Source organism: Nematostella vectensis, chromosome 4 (assembly GCF_932526225.1).
Source record: "Nematostella vectensis chromosome 4, jaNemVect1.1, whole genome shotgun sequence".
Classification (NCBI taxonomy): Eukaryota; Metazoa; Cnidaria; class Anthozoa; order Actiniaria; family Edwardsiidae; genus Nematostella; species Nematostella vectensis.
Genome location: NC_064037.1, coordinates 14,714,013 through 14,731,508, shown reverse-complemented (window position 1 = coordinate 14,731,508; position 17,496 = coordinate 14,714,013). Strand labels below are relative to the sequence as shown.

Here is a 17,496-nt window from a genome sequence, read left to right as displayed (position 1 = left end):
ATTTATGACATAATACAAGCAAAACTTTGATATACCTGTTTTCTTTTTTTGCCACCTTCCCTGATTTGAAGACTTCACTTTTGATGATCATCATGAATTACACATTGAAATATAAAGCTGGTGAAGGCAGATGAAAGATTCTTAAAGATGAAAAGAGAAATTCCTGGTGTTAAGTTCTGGTCGAAGAGCTTTCAATACGTCCACCTTTTTTCTTGACACCTTGGAAGACAAAATAACTCGGCACCAGCTATTACGGGAACGTCAGCCAAGTCTATTTGAAAGATAAAAAACGCCTTCACTTTGCTCGTCGTTAGATTCAATTAACCCATGGAAGCGTCCGTCTGGAAAATGCTAGGTGTATTTGTAGTTCTTCTCGGTTCTGCGGTCTTCACAGCATGTGCGGCCGAGTCAAAAGGACAGAAAGCACATTTTCAAGTCGAGGACAAGTCAGGGGAGCTGAAAATCTCGGCGACTAAAGATATGGCCAAGGTGACAGCTCAGGCCGATTCTGTCCAAGTTGTTGTGAAACCAGGAATGGCAGATTATCCAGTGATGAAGTCAGAAAAGCCAATTGTCCATGTTGTAGATGGATGGAATACACTGGCATTCAGGAAGTCTGGAGTTGTGACAACGAAAACTGCCCAAAAGACGAAAAGTAAAATCAAGAAACATGACAGGCACGTATTTATCAAGCTGACCAAGATTTCTGAATCTAAATTGATAAAGGTAAATAGTCTAGCAGCAAGACCTGCAAGAAAATTTAATTCTATTTTGTCAAGAACTTCATCAAAGCGTGCACCACTGCTCAGAAAAGCGTACGGAGTAAAGTCAAAAGATCTTCCTGGGAGCAAGAAATCTGAGTTTGGCGAGAATGAATCCGGATTTCGAGTGAATGGCAACGCTGGGAAAATCAAAATGAACGTGACAAAGAATGGTACGATGCTAACAAGTGAGTCGGGAACGATCGATGTGCTGCTAAAAACGCCACAGCGACCACGGCAAGCTTCCAGTCAGAGGGATTTAGTAAACCTTAGAACTGCACCTGAACCTGTACATATGGCACCAGAGCTAGAAGAAAGCTGGGAGAATATCGGTCTTCGTAAATCAACCTTACCTTCGACCTAAGGGAAAGGTGGTTACCCTCCTCCAAAAATGCGGCCAATTAAGACCCTCCCCAAAAACAAAAAACGCTAAAACGTATTGATTACTTTATTGAAACTATACTCTAGTCTTGAGATACTCTACGCACAAACGGCACGTTCTTCCAGTAGCACTAGGAGCCAAATCTGTAATCCTATCCGTATAGAGCCTACATATGTAATAAATCCACAATTGTAATAAACCTACAATCGTTTCCAAGTTTCCCACAAATGTAGAGCCCAAAAATTGAATATGGAATATGGCCTATGTCGATGTTTCAAATACAAATTGTGGGAAGTGGGGGAGACAGACACCACCCCCTCCCACCGCACTCCAAATAATTGTGTTTTTGGGATGGGGGCCCATTTTACAGGGGTGTAAATACTATCGCATATGGGGTTCTGGGGCATGCTCCTCCGTGAAAATTTTGACATTTTCAAATAATATGAAATGCTCATTACTGTCAAAACTAATCATTATATCTTCTTCCCAACTGAAATCTTATTTACATATATATTTCCATAATATTTCGATTTTTTTTACCATTTATTGACATCAAAGACAACTTTATGAGATTTCATTCGACCTCTATTTTGTAATAGATAATTTACGGGAAATAATTCTGAAGATATCAGCGGAGGATGGTAAGCCTGTGGGCTGACACGAGCGCGCAATATTTGGTATTTCCCGGCAAGCCGTTCGTGCCTCGCGCTTACCCGTGCCAGACCCCGCTCGTTCTTGTCATTGTTTTGGTTCCTTTTGCTCCTCTGGAAATGTCAGTGATCTTAGAGGGAAACCAATTTTCTCCACAAAATCAAACAGAAGCAAAGGGTGCATCGCTTCTTGAGCCAGATCAAGAGGTAGCTGCAGTGCTGTGTGGAGGTGAGCGTGTTGAATGAAATGAAGTCATTTTGCTTGATTGCTTGCCTTTTGGCTATGATAGTCTTTTGTGCGTCCACGCACGTGGCCTACTTGTTGTTGGTTGTCTATTTTGTTTTGTGCAATCGCTGGTCCTTACTGGTGGTATTATCTTGAACCAACTGTTTTAATCGCTGCTTGATCGCTCTTAGCTTTCAGCAACATCTCGTTTTGCATCGGAATTACACTTAATGCATGCATCGAGGTCACTCTTCATTCATAATTGCATTCTAAAATAACATTTAAGTTAAATACACTAAACACTTTAAATAAGGCATTAAAACTGAAAAGATTGTGAGATATCTAACCTCAGATAAACAATTTTTTTATAAAGAGATACGGAGTTTTAATTGTATTCATGCATACTTTTGCCTCCGGACCCAGGAATCGCAAAAAGCCAAACGCCAACTTCTACAGTAAGAAGACCAGTTAATCTACAACCTATCCAGGAAGTTAAGGTACGACACATTCCCATTAGGATAAAACCTCATTACCAGCATTTTTACATATTAGACATTGTTGACTATAGGTGTATATTATGTGGTGAAATTAGGGGTTCCTACTTTCTTTGTCGCTGTTGTTCTGTGTGTAACATCAAATCTTAGGGAAAGGTGATTATTTATCAGGGGGGGGGGGGGGGGGGTGGCTGCTAATTTATTTTTTTTTCAGGTTCAAAAATTTCGACCCTTCCCAGGAGGACCAAAAACTTTTATGATTGTATAAGATTGTATAAGCTAAGGTGCCATGATTTACAAAAGAGTAAAATACTTTATATCTATTTACTGGGAGATGGCCTGAACGTGGCTGTTTTCAGAAAGCATCCATATTGTGCTGTGCACTATTTCAGGTTCAGAGCACTATTTCACGAAAATTTTTGTCATTATTGTTAAAACCCCAATAGCTCCTTTCCACAAGAATTATTATTTGCATATCTTTTCATGCTACAAATCTTAAAGTTAGGGAGGGGGTGATATGAATGGAAATTCGAAAAAACTAAAAAACTTCAGAAGATAAAACAAACAGAAGTGCCAGCCAAATGGGAGTTGTGAAAGTCCAGGAAAGAAGCCAATCATATTTATTTATTTAATTTTTGAAAGTCTCGGTTCTCCCCAGAAAATTTTGAAATTCCAGACTTATAGGAGACTCGGAAATTGATTAGAATACCTGTTCTAAAAAATGAGACCCTCCCCTAAACCCTGAGGCCCTCACCCAACTCCAAACATAGCAGCCCTTGTATCACCCATGAATGTAATAACACGTCACCCATAAATGTTATAACAACCATAAATGTAATAACACCCATAAATGTAATAACACGTCACTCATAAATGTTATAACAACCATAAATGTAATAACACGTCACCCATAAATGTAATAAACCACGATGGGCTCGCGGGCGCACGAAATCGGCGCTTTCAAATGACGGCAGATTTCCCCACTTTCGAATGCATTTCGCTTCCACGGTAACCAAAGGCGCGTTCTGTAAACAATGCACTGCCGATTGGCACGAGCGCTGAAATCAGACCACCAAAGCAGCACAAATATTGTATCTGATGTTAATAAAAATCCATGATTCAAAAGAAAATTTCATTGTCTTTCTCATGAGAACCTCTTTTTTTCCCCGTAAGTCCTCTGTTTTTCAGAAACTGACAAAACTCTCGAGCGTATGATTGTCAATCGATCAGAATTATCTGGCGAGTGGGATATCTACTCGAGCGTCCTCTGTAAAAACACGAGAAAATAACCTATCAAATCAGACGAACAAACAAAACTTTCATGAACATTTTCTTTGTTATGCTTCTCTGTGTATATGTTTTGAAAATCAGCTCGTCTAACCTAAAGCTTTTCAAGTTATTAAAGTTTTTGTGAGGTTCTCTATTTCGCATCTAGTCGAAAAATGAGATGGTTCGAGCGTATAACGGGGATCGAGCGAATGAGTATCGATTTGATATCTAAATGAGATTTTTGGCCGATAGTATTTCGGCAGAGGATCGAGTAACTATTGATCTGTCTTTTCGGAAATTTCTCAGCCAAAGGACAAAATGGCGACTGTTAATCTCTGCTTTGAAGGGAGAAATTTTCGCGCGCTTCCAGCGTTTCTCGAAGATGTGATGTCAGGACGAATCCGCAAGGATTGAATGAGTACCATTTTCTTTTTTGATTTTCATTGATTTAAAAATCCTGAAAGAACAAAATGTTTAATATAGATTCAAGTAAACGTTCTATAAAATCCATCGACTTTAGTTTGGTTTTTGTGAAGTTATTAGCTTTCAAAGTCAGAGCAAGCGTAATTCTCAGTCCACTTTGCCGTGGTTCCCAATTGTTCAACCGTAGGCCCACTCTATTTCATATATTCATAAATTCTTATTTTGTTATTTGAGAGTGTTTTTGTACTTCACCCGCTAAAACCTGAACAGAGGGAAATTTGTTTACTTAAGCTATGTTCTTGTTAACTCTTCCATCCTAAATCAGCACAACTAATTCAAAACAAACGATATTCCTGGATTGAGTTTGCTCTTAGGGCTGGACCCTTCACAGAATGTACTTGTAGAATATCATCTGAAGGCTGTATGACACTTGCTTGTAGGTTTTTCCTTAGGTTTTAATTTAACTTTTGGAATGTGACAGGTCCAACATCTATTTTATTTGTATTAGTGCCTTCACATATGGAAAAAGGGTGCCCTTTACTTTGCTCCTATTTCTTGAGTGACCTACTGTATGGAGAACTTGGCAGGTAGGCATGCTTGACCTCCCCCTCTTTAGCTGAAAAGATTCCTTTGCATAAAAAAATATATGAGTACTTGGTAGCAGCTACTGCACAGCTGCTCTAGAAGCTAGACTAGGAATTTGTCAAATCAGTTGAGTAGACTAATGTGTAGACAAAAACAAAAAGGACAGGCATCACTTACGTTATCAGGAACATCCTAAAAAATTGTCATCAGTTTCTTGAAGCACTTTAACACCTCAGTCTCGAAGATTCTGTTTCTATTTCCACTAGACTATGGTCTCTACCACAGCGGTCCTTAGTCTTAGCCTAGTCTGACAGTAAGGACAGCTGCACAAAATACTTTGACATTGCATCAATGATTATGTAAATGATGTGTTTGTTCATAACAAACCAAAAATGATTTTAGGACATGTAAGGAAAACTATGTTCACCTGTGGCTATGCCATCCTCTATCACTTTTTGGTAATTTGTGGTTCCTTCTTATGATTTTGAGAGTCGGGTAAACAAAAACCCCCAGGATTCAAAAGAGGATTAGTTTACACTAAGTTTGTTTTTGTCTTGCTTTCTATTGCTCTTAGTGATTTATATAGTAGGAGATAGAAGTTTCGTTTCTAACTCTTCTTTTATTGATAAATAACTCAATAATAAAGTTTTGCTGCTGTAAAATTAAAGCAAACTCTCCTGTACTCACTGTATAGGGCACCAATAACTATCAATCAAGTCTCACAACTCTTAATTAATAAATACTCGGAAAATCTAGGGGCATATAATTTTTTAATAGATATAGTTGAATATATTTTGGTAGATATAGTTCTTTGGGTATCATGAACTAGAGTTATCACCTTTTATGGGATTCACAAGATAAGGCATAGAAGAGAAAGACGGCTAACAAGGACTTAGAATAGCAAGTAAAAATAAAGCTTTTTTAAGTAAAAGCAATCCAGAATAATAAAAATAGAGAAATCATAGATTCCACTCAGACAATAACAGGTATTCTAAACCCTTGTACAGTTGTTAATGAAATACACCAGTACAAGCCAAGTAGCTTGGAAGGATTTCATGAAAAAGGTGGACTCATGTATCAAGGATTTTTATGACTGCTTCAAGCTGCAAAAGAGTAAGTGGATTTAAAAGACAATTCTAATACTAATATATTTGCTTAGGAATATATTTTTTAGAGAAAAGATAAAGGCAAGATAAACATTACTTTCTTGCCCAGTCATAATGAGATGCTTGAGATAGGAATTTAGCATTTTATAAATTGTTCAAAGGGGAGTGATGCTCGAATTGTATAGTACAAGGTTGTTATTAAACAGTACCGATGTTTGGAAAACAGTTACATGTAGATCAATTAGCAAAAAAACATCATGTAAGACATATTATTTAATAAATAACAGGTATTCTATTATAAATATCACCATGGACCTTTTGGTAAAAATTGAAGCTAGAATCCACAGAGCATAAATGCTTTAAAAAACGATAGAATAATAATAATAAAAAAATGACATGCTCACAGACTTTATCCTTCTAAGGAAATCTTCCAGAGACTCCTTCCTCGGGGATCTGTCCCATTGGGCCTCAATTTTCGTTCCTAGAGAAACAATCACATTGCAACCTCTTTTGTGCAGCCTTGACAACAGATTGGTAAGAAAATATGCGTCGCTCTTCTCGAACCCCGACAAAATTATTTTTTCAGAGAGACTCAAGCTTGTCATAGAAGCTCAATTTTTTGCTGCTTTGTTTTTTATCTTCCACTATTAGTTGTTTTCCTTTCTAAATCCAATAATTTTGACAAGATTCCTTCGAACAGCCTTTGCCGCCATTTTTAATTCCGAGTGTTTTTGGATGGATAACCGCTGGTTTTTGCGGGCTCGCGAGAATACGAAAGCGCCGATTTTGACCACTTATTAGCCCACCGTGACAGTCAACCATAAATGTAAGAACATGTCGCCCATAAATGTTATAAAGCACGTTGTAAGAACACGTCGCCCATAAATAAGATATGAGTATTGTTGTTTTTAGTGACGTAACCGATGACGTCATGCTCAGTTGACATATTGTTGCACCCCCCTTGACACCTACATGACATCTGCCAAGTTTGGTTGTCTAATGTTGTTTCTATGAGTCAAAATTATAAGTTATAAAATTTATGGGCGACGTGTTCTTACATTAATGGTTAACGTGGTTTATAACATTTATGGGCGAAGTGTTCTTACATTTATGGTTGACTGTTTATTACATTTATGGGTGATGTGTTCTTACAGTTACGGTTGTTATAACATTTATGGGTGACTGTTATTACAATATGGTTGTTATAACATTTATGGGTGTTATTACATTTATGGGTGATACAGCCCTCACCCTGTTAAATAATGACCCTTCCCTTATTTATTTTTGCCCACCACTCCCAGATACATAATTAGGGATTATTCAAATTCTAAACATGGAGGAGGCTTTCTGAGAAATTGTTAATATTTCAGGTATTCCCTTGTGTTATTTTTGAGCAGTGATTTTTTTTAAACCCCTTATATACATCTCACCCACCCCTTTCCAAATTTTGAATTATAATTGGTTCTTGTATGCATTTGTGAAATGAGATGGGAATATTTTTTCACAGACTGAGCCTTTAGAGTCAACAAGGAACAAATCCGAAGTGCATTTAAGTGGTGATTCAGCAGCACAGTGTAGGTTACCTCCACCTTGGGAACCCAGCGCATTGACGTCCGCATTACATGACGGAAAAACCTGGAGAACATGCAATTCCAGATAGAGAGAAAAGACACAATTTCTTCAGTGGCTATAGGTTCCTTGTATTACGGACTGATTTTTAAAACACAAATAACATGAGGCTGAAGTGCACATAACCAGATTTTGGCTTTTTAAGATAATTTTTCCTTGATCATCATTGCCCTGTGTATCAGCTCAGGGATGAAAAGCTCAAATTTCGATGACAAAAAGTCGCATCAATTTAAAAATAGTCGCACTGGATATTTTTTTTGCTATAAGTTTCTAAGAACTCAGGGAAATTCTCTGCCTTATTTGATGTAAAATGGGCTTATTTGAAGCATCACATCATGTTTTTCCGTCATGTCTGTCAGCATAAAAAGGGTTCAAGAATGAGGTGGTGTAAGGTGGCGAAAAGGGGAGGGAGGGGTAGGGGGAGACAAAAGAAAGGGTGCTAACTCATTCTCGCACTTGTTACACTGACCTCAACTCCCTGGGCTCCCGAGGATGCCATAATCTTTAGTAGAAGATACCCAAAAGAAAATGTTTCACTTGACTTATATAAACTTTTTGCCGTTATCCCTGGCTACAATAATTTAAAACTATAACCAGGGGTTTCATTTGGCAGGGGAGCTGGCACCAGCTATTTCCCTCTAAAACTCGATAATGGTCTTTATTTGCAAGAAAAAAGAACTTGATTGAAATTATCACTCTTTCTCGCTTGAATTACCTGCTGGAACTGTATTCTTTGTTTGACTCATTATTATACAGGAGCTAGGTTGCAGCTTGATTGGTTTTCTTTAAAGTGTAAATTTACACATGGAACTAACTCTCACCCCTGTTTAAATGCCTTTTGGCTACATACAGGCCTGTATTGACAGGCTAAAGCTAATTAGACTCATTCCCCGCCTGATGATGACTGTTTTAATTTCTAGATCCTTCAATCCATTTCTTGGCTGCTCAGGGTGAAGTGGCAAAAATTAAAGAAGAGATTGATAGAGGTATTACCACAGTCAAATGTCATCGTCCTTTAAAGGAGCTCTGGTTTGCTCATATTATTCAACAACTTTTTTTCAGGAACTGATATTAACTCTGCAGACAAGGCTGGGCTCACTCCTCTTGCATGGGCTGCAGCTCATAGGCAGGTCTGTTCAGGATATCATTTACTAACACGGGCTTTCAAGATTATGTAGGAGCACCCTGAAAAATGGGGGTGTAAAAAGGGGCTTTTGCCCCTCCCTCTCCCATACCTGGCAACTCTCCTGCATTAGGCGGGAAGATTTTAAATGACATCTTTTCCCGCTCTCTCCCGTGGAGACCAAATCTCCCGCTTTTTAGCAATTTTTTTGCTTCTGAAAAATTATTCTATAGAAAATCGACATTTTGCCTATTTCCTATTTAAATAATTGAAACAATATTCTCCTTATGTAGCGCCATTTTTCTATCTCTCGTGAGATCTATTAAATTGTAGATTTGCGCAAAGCCTTTCTATACAGCAAACACCTGTGAAGGTATACCCAACCCCTCCCCCCCAAAAAAATATACACCTCCCCCCCAAAAAGAAATAACAGGCATTGAGATTTTCGGAGGATGACAGGTATGCTCTCCATGGCCCCTGTGTAAATAGGAGGATCACTCCCCATGGCCTATGTAAAGAGGAAGATCACAGATGGAAAGATCAACTTAGATTATCATTAAAATGGTCTATCAAATCATAATAAAATCAAAATGATCTAGCAAATCACGCATCTGTTTATTTCATCAGAATAATTACCTGGAGCTCTTTGAATTATAGGTACATTCCTGATCAGAAAGCTGTTCATAACTTATCCCTGAAACTGACATTTTTGTTTAATCCTTGTGCTGTATTATCACAGGGGGGGAGGGGGGGGGGGTCTGGAACCTTATTACCAAACATTGTGTTGGACTAGAAAATAGCACAGTCAAACCCCCTTTAAAGACTCCTGGGATTGTCTGTAGATTCCATTAAAGTGACAGTAAAAGTGTGAAAGATTAGTTAGTAAATAGTACCACTTTGTACACTTTAGTAAAAATAGTCGAACTGGAACTCAACTGTTTATTATAATTTTGTTGGTAAAATTACGCATTTCATTGTGTGTTGAGGCTCGAGAGCTTTACGAAGATGAGAAGTGACTTTCTCTTGTTTCCTTTCATCTCACTGTTTTGGTTGAGCAGCCACACTATTTTGTGAGGTAAATTGAAAATTCACCATTTTGAAATTGTACAAAATAGTGCAATTTAGTTTTACTAATCTTTCACACTTTTACTGTTTACACTATACTGATGAATTCTGACTTACTAATTTCTGTATAATTTTTCAGAAAGCAACTGTGACCTTGTTACTGAAGCATGGTGCAGACGTGACCATTTGCAGCCCAAATGGTGAGAATGCTCTAGCATTTGCCACATGCCAAGGTCAGCTAGAGGTAGTGGAGCAGATTCTAGCTCAGGGTGCTGATCCAAATGTGACCACATTGGACGGCGCCACACCATTGATGTTTGCGGCCTACAGTGGTTATCCCCAAGTTGCCAAAGTTCTTCTGGAACATGGAGCTGATCTCACTGCTACCAACAATGAGGGTCAAACTGCCCTTGCCATCGCAGTTGGAATGGGAAACAAGAATGGTGGGTTTACTTAAAATTGATTCAGAACCATTTATAAAAATTGGACAGGTGTTAACCTGTAAGTTTAAAACTTACCTATGAAATAACAAGTCGACTACAATGCCTCTAATTTCTTTGTTTACCGTAAAGGGCCTCATAAATGCCCACTATCTGAAGAATGCCTCCTATCAAATGAATGATTAAAAGTTTGTATTGAACAACCCTCTCGAACAAATACTTACTCTAACTCCTCCTATCTATTGGACACACCCCCCCCCTTCCCTTGGACAATCAAAATTTAATAAACTCTTCTTGGCATTCATTAGATCATTTACAGTACTAATCCCTTGTTATGTGCTAACTGGTAGGGGTTTTCAAAATCCTGTGAAATACTTTTTTTATTTCTTTGTTATCTTTTGTTCTGGTTTGACTATTACACCTTAACAATTTCATTTTGTTTCACAGGATTTTGAAAACCACTCTTTCATTTTCTAATATTTTTTTAGACTAACCATTCTAATTCATTGTATGCTAAAAATTGGCAATGATTGGCCTCCTTTCTTTGCAGTCCAACGAGTCATTGATGACTACATGAGGAGCATTCTAGAGCGATAACAGGAACAACAAAGTTTTCAGGAACTGAATAGATAGAAGAAACGTGTAAATACTATTTATTGTGGTGTACAACCATAACAAACTATTTTGTATCAACTAGAGCTGGCACTCTTAAAACCATAGCAACTAAATTGTCAAACATGTTTTGTATTTTTATTAAAGTATGAAAAGAATATACAGTCTACAATTTGTGTGATTTTTTTTGTATTTTTTTTTACTCTGATGATAATTGTTCATTTAGGGTATTTTAATGAAACAAAAATGGATGCCAGATCTTCAGATTTGCAGATTGGGAGGGAGCATGGAGGCATCTTGTAGAGCGATAAAGCTAATAAATGCTGTTCTAGAAATTAAATACCAACTTTGTAGAGGCTACTTAACATTCCATATATTACTTGAGGAATATTAGATTTCTCTTGTCCATGTGCAACTTCACCATGACGTTTTTGTTCTTTTTTAATACTTATGGACATCTGCTAGCTTGAGTACGCCTGTTGCTGACGTTGTTTCTGTAGCTGTTTCTGTTGCTTTTCGTATGCGTAATTCTGCACTGCGGCAGAGATCGAGTCGTTGTGTGTCTGGTAGTAGCCATACTGCGGGTATTGACCGCCAGCTGGGGTGGCAGTGCTACTTGTTGTTTGTTGACTGCCCCAGTAAGATGACCCCTGTTGGTCGCCCCTCGTTGAAGGGGAGGCATACATGTTAGGGTTGGGTGCAATATTCCTGTTGCCTATAAGCTGCATCAGTAGCTGATTGGCATCCATGTCTGAGGTTAAGGGCGTGGCACCAGGTGTGTAAGGTGTGTTGCTTTCGGACATGGCTACTGGAGTTGTACGCATTCGTGGGGTGACACCTATGGACAAAAATTAATATCAAGTAAAATGAATATGAATTATTCTGACTGGTGATGATAAACACCGTATGAAGAATAAGCAAGAAACAGAGTATCACATAATGATGCAGGCTGGTGTATGATGGCAGAAGTGTATGTGAGCAAGTTTAAGCCACATGTTTAGCTATCTAATTATAGAATCCAGCTAGTAATAGAATCCCTAAAAAAACAGTATAAAAAGCTGTATCAATCGATGTTAATTTTTACCAAAACAGAGCGAAATATAGAATATTGTATTCTGTGTGCTTACCTGGTATCTGATCCCTGAAGTGTTCTTTGAACCACTTGAACAGTGCATTCAGAGTTCCATGGACACGACCACGGTATCTGAACCCCTCAGGGCAAATACTGACAAATTCTACCCTTGGCTTGACGCGGGGAAGGTACCCTAGTAAGAACTTGCCAGGGAACTCCTTTGATGCACTCAGGAAGTAGGGAATTCTCTGAGGTGCTTTCTTTTTCTCTAGAACTAGCAGCTCCTCGAGCTTGGCCTTAGAGCCACCATCTGCAGCACGGTAGTATTTATGATTTAGAATTTCCCGGGCAAGTGCTGCCATTGGCTGGATGTGTCTGGCTATTATCTCATCAAGGTCTTCAAATTCCTGGAATCAGAAAATTGGATAGCAATCCATTAGTAGCTTCTTTAGAGCAAAACTGAGATTCCAACCAGTGCCAAAGTAGAGAAATGACACTACCGTAAAAGGGCATTCTCCTGCATTAACCATAATGAGCATGCAAGGCTGAAGGCATTCTCTGTCCTCTATTTCCTTTATACACTGATTTCAACGTGCGGTAGCTTTTCTAATCCCCCTTCTACCTAGCAACCCAGGCTTTTAAGCCTCCCTCCCTCTCCAGCCTACATCTCTCTGCTACATGGTTGTAGTGGAAGGTATAGAATACCTCTGTAACACAATCCATAGTAAACACCAAAGGCTAAACGCATTCTCCTTCTCTTCTTTCCTTTTTCCCTCCCTCCTTTACCCCCTCCCTCGCTCCATCCCTCCCTCTGCTACATGGTTGCAGTGGAAGGTATAGAATACCTCTGTATCAATCCACAGTGAATGTCCAAGGCTAAAGGCATTCTCCTTCCCTTCTTCCCTGATGTCAATGTGCTGGTAGATTCCTTGATCCACTTTCCACGTGACGGTGAGATGGTCAGAGCCCTAGGATGGTTAGCGATAAGACATGTATACCGTTAGTAATGTCATGTGAAACTTCTCTACTTTAAATGTGTTAAAGTAGAAGGGCCATTAGTTTCTTTTATCTAAGGCATGCTTATAGGGGAGAGTCCTTGAATTGTCTCCACCCCAACTTTTGCTTACTATATGTATATGTAATTTAGATCCCACACCTCTTATAATTAGATACATATAAAAGTACCCATCCAGTTGTATTCAACATGGGAAAAATTACTCCTTTCAGTACTCTGTTCCCTATAAGGTGACTTTACTTGTCTGTTAACACCTTTCTTCACAATCATATAAGGGCCAGTCATGCTAATGCTCTAGTAAAACATGGAAACAATCATGGTCAGGAAAACGATAAGGTTAAACTCACCTTGCTGCTTGGCCGGACAATACTTTCTCCCTGGTCCAGCTCAGACAAGATACGCTCAGCTTCTTTGAAGGAGATGTTACGGAAGGCGGGATGCACAATCACACGCTTGATATACTCTGTAATAAACATCTAACATTAAAATATCAAATAGCCTCAGAAATATCATAACACCATTTAAATATACTGTAGCATCAGGTTCTGAATGAGAAAGATAATCAGTAACAATGTTCACCACGTTACATGATCTATAATCCTTTAGGCGTAAAATAACAAAACATTTCAGAATTATAACATCTCGTTAAATAAGCATGTACACTGTAATGGTAGACATGTTAGACATATAATCAAGTAACAATATAAGTATCACCAAGTAATGCTAGAAATACCAAGCACTGGATCCCTAACACAACAAACTTCCTATTCTTTCCTGTGTCTGCCATATGGAGTTTTAATGGTGGTGTGGGCATACATACAGTATTAGGAAAAGACATGATCTTACTTGGAATGAATCAACACAAGGTTGAAAAGGTTTGTTAAACGCCTCTGTGAAACAGAGTGGTTGCACTGACGTTTCGAGTGTTAGCCCTTCTTCGGAGAAAAACGCAGCTCCAACGAAGGGCTAACGCTCGAAGCGTCAGCGCAACCACTCTGTTTCACAGAGGCGTTTAACAAACCTTTTCAACCTTGTGTTGATTTATACCTTGTCTACACCACGCCTACGCAGACCATCCAGTTTTTCTACAGCTTGTCTGTAGTTTTTCTAGTTATATGAGCTTACTTGGCCTGTTGGCTTTTTTCTTGGCCGTTTCATCCTCCTTCTTATCCTTCTCTTCAGCATCCTTATCGTAATACAAGTCAAATGGCAGGCTGCCAAATACAGACATGTTTATTTTTACTATTATCAACAAACTTTTTAGCCCATCAGAAAAACATCAGAAATAGGAAAAAGGAATTAGGAAAATTATTTATTTCAGCAGGAAAACCTCAAAGTGCAGTAAACTATTTGGTAATGGGCAAGCAGAGAATTTTACTGTACAAAAAGCTTTGAAATATACATCTATTTCAATAAAAGTTGTCAGTGCAAATTGTAAATGGCAACTGGCAAATGGCAGTTCTACAACCGAAAGTAACCATGTGTCTTGAAGAATATGGATAAATCAAAACAATCCATTAAATGTTACAAATGCTTGGCTATGTCATTGCTGGACTTTATTTAACACCTTTAATTTTAGAATAACTAGTAACCATTAGCCATTTACCATTTGCACTGACAACCTTTCGTGAAATAGGTATATTTCTTTATTGTAGGTTTTACCTGAATTTCTTGTCCTTGTCTGCCAGATCAGAGCTTCTACATGAGAGGTCAACTTGAAATCGCTCCATGTTCATGCGTGTGACTCGACAGTGAAGCGTCATACCAGGCTAGAGGGCAAGAATTTACACTGTTCATTACCCCTCTCCGTGACAGTGGGTGAACAAGTTCGTGCTACATAGAATGACAGAGTACACAGAACTTGATATGGTCCCCCTATGGTATAGAAGATGAGTTTGTACTACTCAAAATACAGTATACACCTCACTTGATTTAGTCTCTTTATGCGATAGTAGGCATGAAGCATGTTCTAACACAAACACTAATGTAAGAAAGCCATACGGGGGATAATTTCTGGTAGCCCCCCGACCCCTGAAAAGAATCGCTGTGCACTAACCTTGACTCTCTCTTGTGGAGACTTGATGTGCTTGTCACTTATCATCTTGGTAGGAATAAAGCCAGATATCCCATTCTCCATGCGGACACGCACACCAGTGGCATTTCCCGGACAGCTACCATTATCTAGATGCGTCCACACCTAGTATGAAGGGCAATACCTAGTGAGCTGAAGTCAATTTTCCCAATTCTGTAAAGAACTGTTCACTTTACAAAAGTGGTTTCCTCAAGAGAACATCAAATAGAATGTTCTGTTCATGGGGAAGGTCTTTTACATGCCATATATGAAATCTGGTAAATCTAGCATAGCATATTTACAGCAATTTTTAAGTAAATGAGACAAAAGTAATTTGATGAGATCCTTGCTTCGTTAGTTAAAGGGTCACAGGCAAGAAAGAAGAAAACAAAGCCAAATTCCAATTTTTGAGTTTTATACAGTAGCTGTCCCTTATATAAAGTGCGTGGGGGTTTGTTTCTCAAAACACCCGAAAATTCTCGGTCCCAAAAACGTTTTATTCCTTAAATTTAAAAAGCTGCCTAATTCTTATAAAATTTATGGTATCTAAAGGTGCTGAAATATCGTCAAACATAGTATTTTACCACAAAGATTCAAGTGAAGGATGATCCTCTTTATAGATTTTGATCTTTCCCGAACTTCCCGGGCCCGGAATTCACAGGCTTGAATGTTAAGAAAGTTCTCGGGACCTTGCACTCACCCGAGACATTTCGGGTAACTTTTTGGCTTCAGCAAAACTTAGAAAATAGCCCTATTGTAAAAAGCCCTACTGTAATCCTTTGGAATACAAACTAAATTCTCGGGTATTTCGAGAAACAAGTGCCTGCTATAAAAAAAATATCATTAGAAACATATTGCTTCACTGAACTGTACCTCGCTGAGTTCAGGGTAGTCATTCTTGAGGCAGAAGGGGCACTGCCACAGCCCTGTGTCCTCAACCTTCTCCGGGTTAGCCTGGTCCACCATGTCATGTGACGGCTTGCGGAACGCGAACCCTGTGACAGTGCACATCACCATCTTGCCCACATAGAGGGTCTCGCTAGTTTCACCCGTCAGCACCTGAAACAATGACAAGCATAAGTAATTTGGCTACGAATGCACTAATGCATACTTTGAGTCTGTCCTCGTCAGATAGCTATTTGGGAGTGATTTGCCTATAAATACACTGAGTACCCTGATGTGTACCTTAAATCTTTCCTCCTCAGATCACTATTTGGCAGTGATTTGGCTATGGGTGTTCTGGCACCTACTTAAATCCCTCTTCAACCCATCGATATTTTGGAGTGTTTTGGCTATGAATGCACTGATGCCTACAGTACTATTATTTGTCCTCGTAAGATTATTATTAGGAAGTTATGTGGCTATGAGTGTTCTGGTGCCTACCTTAAATCTGTCTTCCACAGAGAGTGGCCTAAAGGGCACACGCCGCTCTGCATACCGGCCAAAAAGCTCATCCCGGATGTCGTAGAGTGTTATTCTCTTGTTGCCATAGTTCTGTCTCTCGAGTTCCTCAGCGAACGCGTCAAGATCCAGATCCTTTAGCCTGTCTGGTGCCTCTAGAATCTCTTCTAGTGCTGCTGATGGGTTGTTCTCTTCCGTCGCCTACAGGGAGAAAGTTGAGTTTAAACTGTCAACCATGTTGCATGACTTGAGTTGCAATTTGGGGTTCCAAAAATAAAATAAACTGTGTTTTATTCAAGAATTTATCATTTGTCCTGTCAGAAACACTCTAAACTGCATAGGTTCTTGCACCGCTGAAAATATGATAGCACATCAAATGAGTTATAGCCTAATGTTTGAAGCCTGGATGTGACAAGCCTCTTATAGCATGTACTGTATGTGACAAGCCTCTTATACCCTCTCTTATAGCATGTACTGTATGTGACAAGCCTCTTATACCCTCTCTTATAGCATGTACTGGATGTGACAAGCCTCTTATACCCTCTCTCAAAGCATGTACTGGATGTGACAAGCCTCTTATACCCTCTCTTATAGCATGTACTGTATGTGACAAGCCTCTTATACCCTCTCTTATAGCATGTACTGTATGTGACAAGCCTCTTATACCCTCTCTTATAGCATGTACTGGATGTGACAAGCTTCTTATACCCTCTCTTATAGCATGTACTGTATGTGACAAGCCTCTTATACCCTCTCTTATAGCATGTACTGTATGTGACAAGCCTCTTATACCCTCTCTTATAGCATGTACTGTATGTGACAAGCCTCTTATACCCTCTCTTATAGCATGTACTGGATGTGACAAGCCTCTTATACCCTCTCTTATAGCATGTACTGTATGTGACAAGCCTCTGATACCCTCTCCTATAGCATGTACTGGATGTGACAAGCCTCTTATACCCTCTCTTATAGCATGTACTGGATGTGACAAGCCTCTTTTACCCTCTCTTATAGCATGTACTGGATGTGACAAGCCTCTGATACCCTCTCTTATAGCATGTACTGGATGTGACAAGCCTCTGATACCCTCTCTTATAGCATGTACTGGATGTGACAAGCCTCTGATACCCTCTCTTATAGCATGTACTGGATGTGACAAGCCTCTTATACCC

General features: G+C 39.1%; 3 protein-coding genes and 1 long non-coding RNA gene across 7 annotated transcripts in view; 2 read left to right on the top strand and 2 right to left on the bottom strand.

Annotated features, from left to right (window-relative positions):
- Positions 1-32: 32 nt before the first annotated feature.
- On the top strand, positions 33-1,354 carry LOC116612445. Its single transcript, XM_032373153.2, has one exon. It carries the CDS (start codon positions 328-330, stop codon positions 1,123-1,125), a length of 798 nt encoding a protein of 265 aa, XP_032229044.2. The 5' UTR covers positions 33-327; the 3' UTR covers positions 1,126-1,354.
- Positions 1,355-1,869: 515 nt separating this feature from the next.
- LOC5504830 (ankyrin repeat family A protein 2) lies at positions 1,870-10,925 on the top strand. 4 transcript variants are annotated; one of them, XM_048727223.1, is made up of 8 exons: positions 2,692-4,200; positions 4,714-4,792; positions 6,319-6,430; positions 7,404-7,470; positions 8,446-8,511; positions 8,588-8,655; positions 9,853-10,156; positions 10,704-10,925. In XM_048727223.1, exons 1-8 carry the CDS (start codon positions 4,197-4,199, stop codon positions 10,748-10,750), a joined length of 747 nt encoding a protein of 248 aa, XP_048583180.1. In that variant the 5' UTR covers positions 2,692-4,196; the 3' UTR covers positions 10,751-10,925. The 4 variants fall into 4 exon arrangements, with proteins under 4 accessions (XP_032229040.1, XP_048583182.1, XP_048583180.1 ...); XM_032373149.2 differs by lacking the exons at positions 2,692-4,200; positions 4,714-4,792; positions 6,319-6,430 and adding exons at positions 1,870-2,022; positions 2,443-2,516; XM_048727225.1 differs by lacking the exons at positions 2,692-4,200; positions 4,714-4,792 and adding an exon at positions 2,443-2,516 and having other exon boundaries at positions 5,798-6,430.
- Positions 4,450-5,803, bottom strand: LOC125561993. Its single transcript, XR_007307700.1, has 2 exons — positions 4,968-5,803; positions 4,450-4,833 (listed from the first exon to the last, which is right to left on the bottom strand). It is a non-coding gene; the product is annotated as an uncharacterized LOC125561993 (long non-coding RNA).
- Positions 10,791-17,496, bottom strand: part of LOC5504834 (transcription elongation factor SPT6) — a 21,116-nt gene continuing 14,410 nt past the window's right edge. Inside the window, exons 20-28 of the mRNA XM_032373148.2 lie at positions 16,307-16,525; positions 15,797-15,982; positions 14,909-15,049; positions 14,515-14,621; positions 13,978-14,066; positions 13,200-13,315; positions 12,683-12,805; positions 11,893-12,244; positions 10,791-11,603 (exon numbers count right to left, since the gene is read on the bottom strand). Coding sequence (XP_032229039.1) covers positions 11,227-11,603; positions 11,893-12,244; positions 12,683-12,805; positions 13,200-13,315; positions 13,978-14,066; positions 14,515-14,621; positions 14,909-15,049; positions 15,797-15,982; positions 16,307-16,525 — 1,710 coding nt within the window. The 3' untranslated portion in view covers positions 10,791-11,226. The remainder of the gene's footprint in view (positions 11,604-11,892; positions 12,245-12,682; positions 12,806-13,199; positions 13,316-13,977; positions 14,067-14,514; positions 14,622-14,908; positions 15,050-15,796; positions 15,983-16,306; positions 16,526-17,496) is intronic.

Bases quoted from the DNA above. Each gene is read 5' to 3' on its own strand.
- LOC5504830 (XM_048727223.1), top strand. The intron at 4,793-6,318 runs GTAGGCATGCTT...TATCCTTCTAAG, and splicing joins CTGTATGGAGAACTTGGCAG to GAAATCTTCCAGAGACTCCT. The intron at 6,431-7,403 runs GTAAGAAAATAT...ATTTTTTCACAG, and splicing joins GCAGCCTTGACAACAGATTG to ACTGAGCCTTTAGAGTCAAC.
- LOC116612445 (XM_032373153.2), top strand. From the start codon at position 328: ATGGAAGCGTCCGTCTGGAAAATGCTAGGTGTATTTGTAGTTCTTCTC.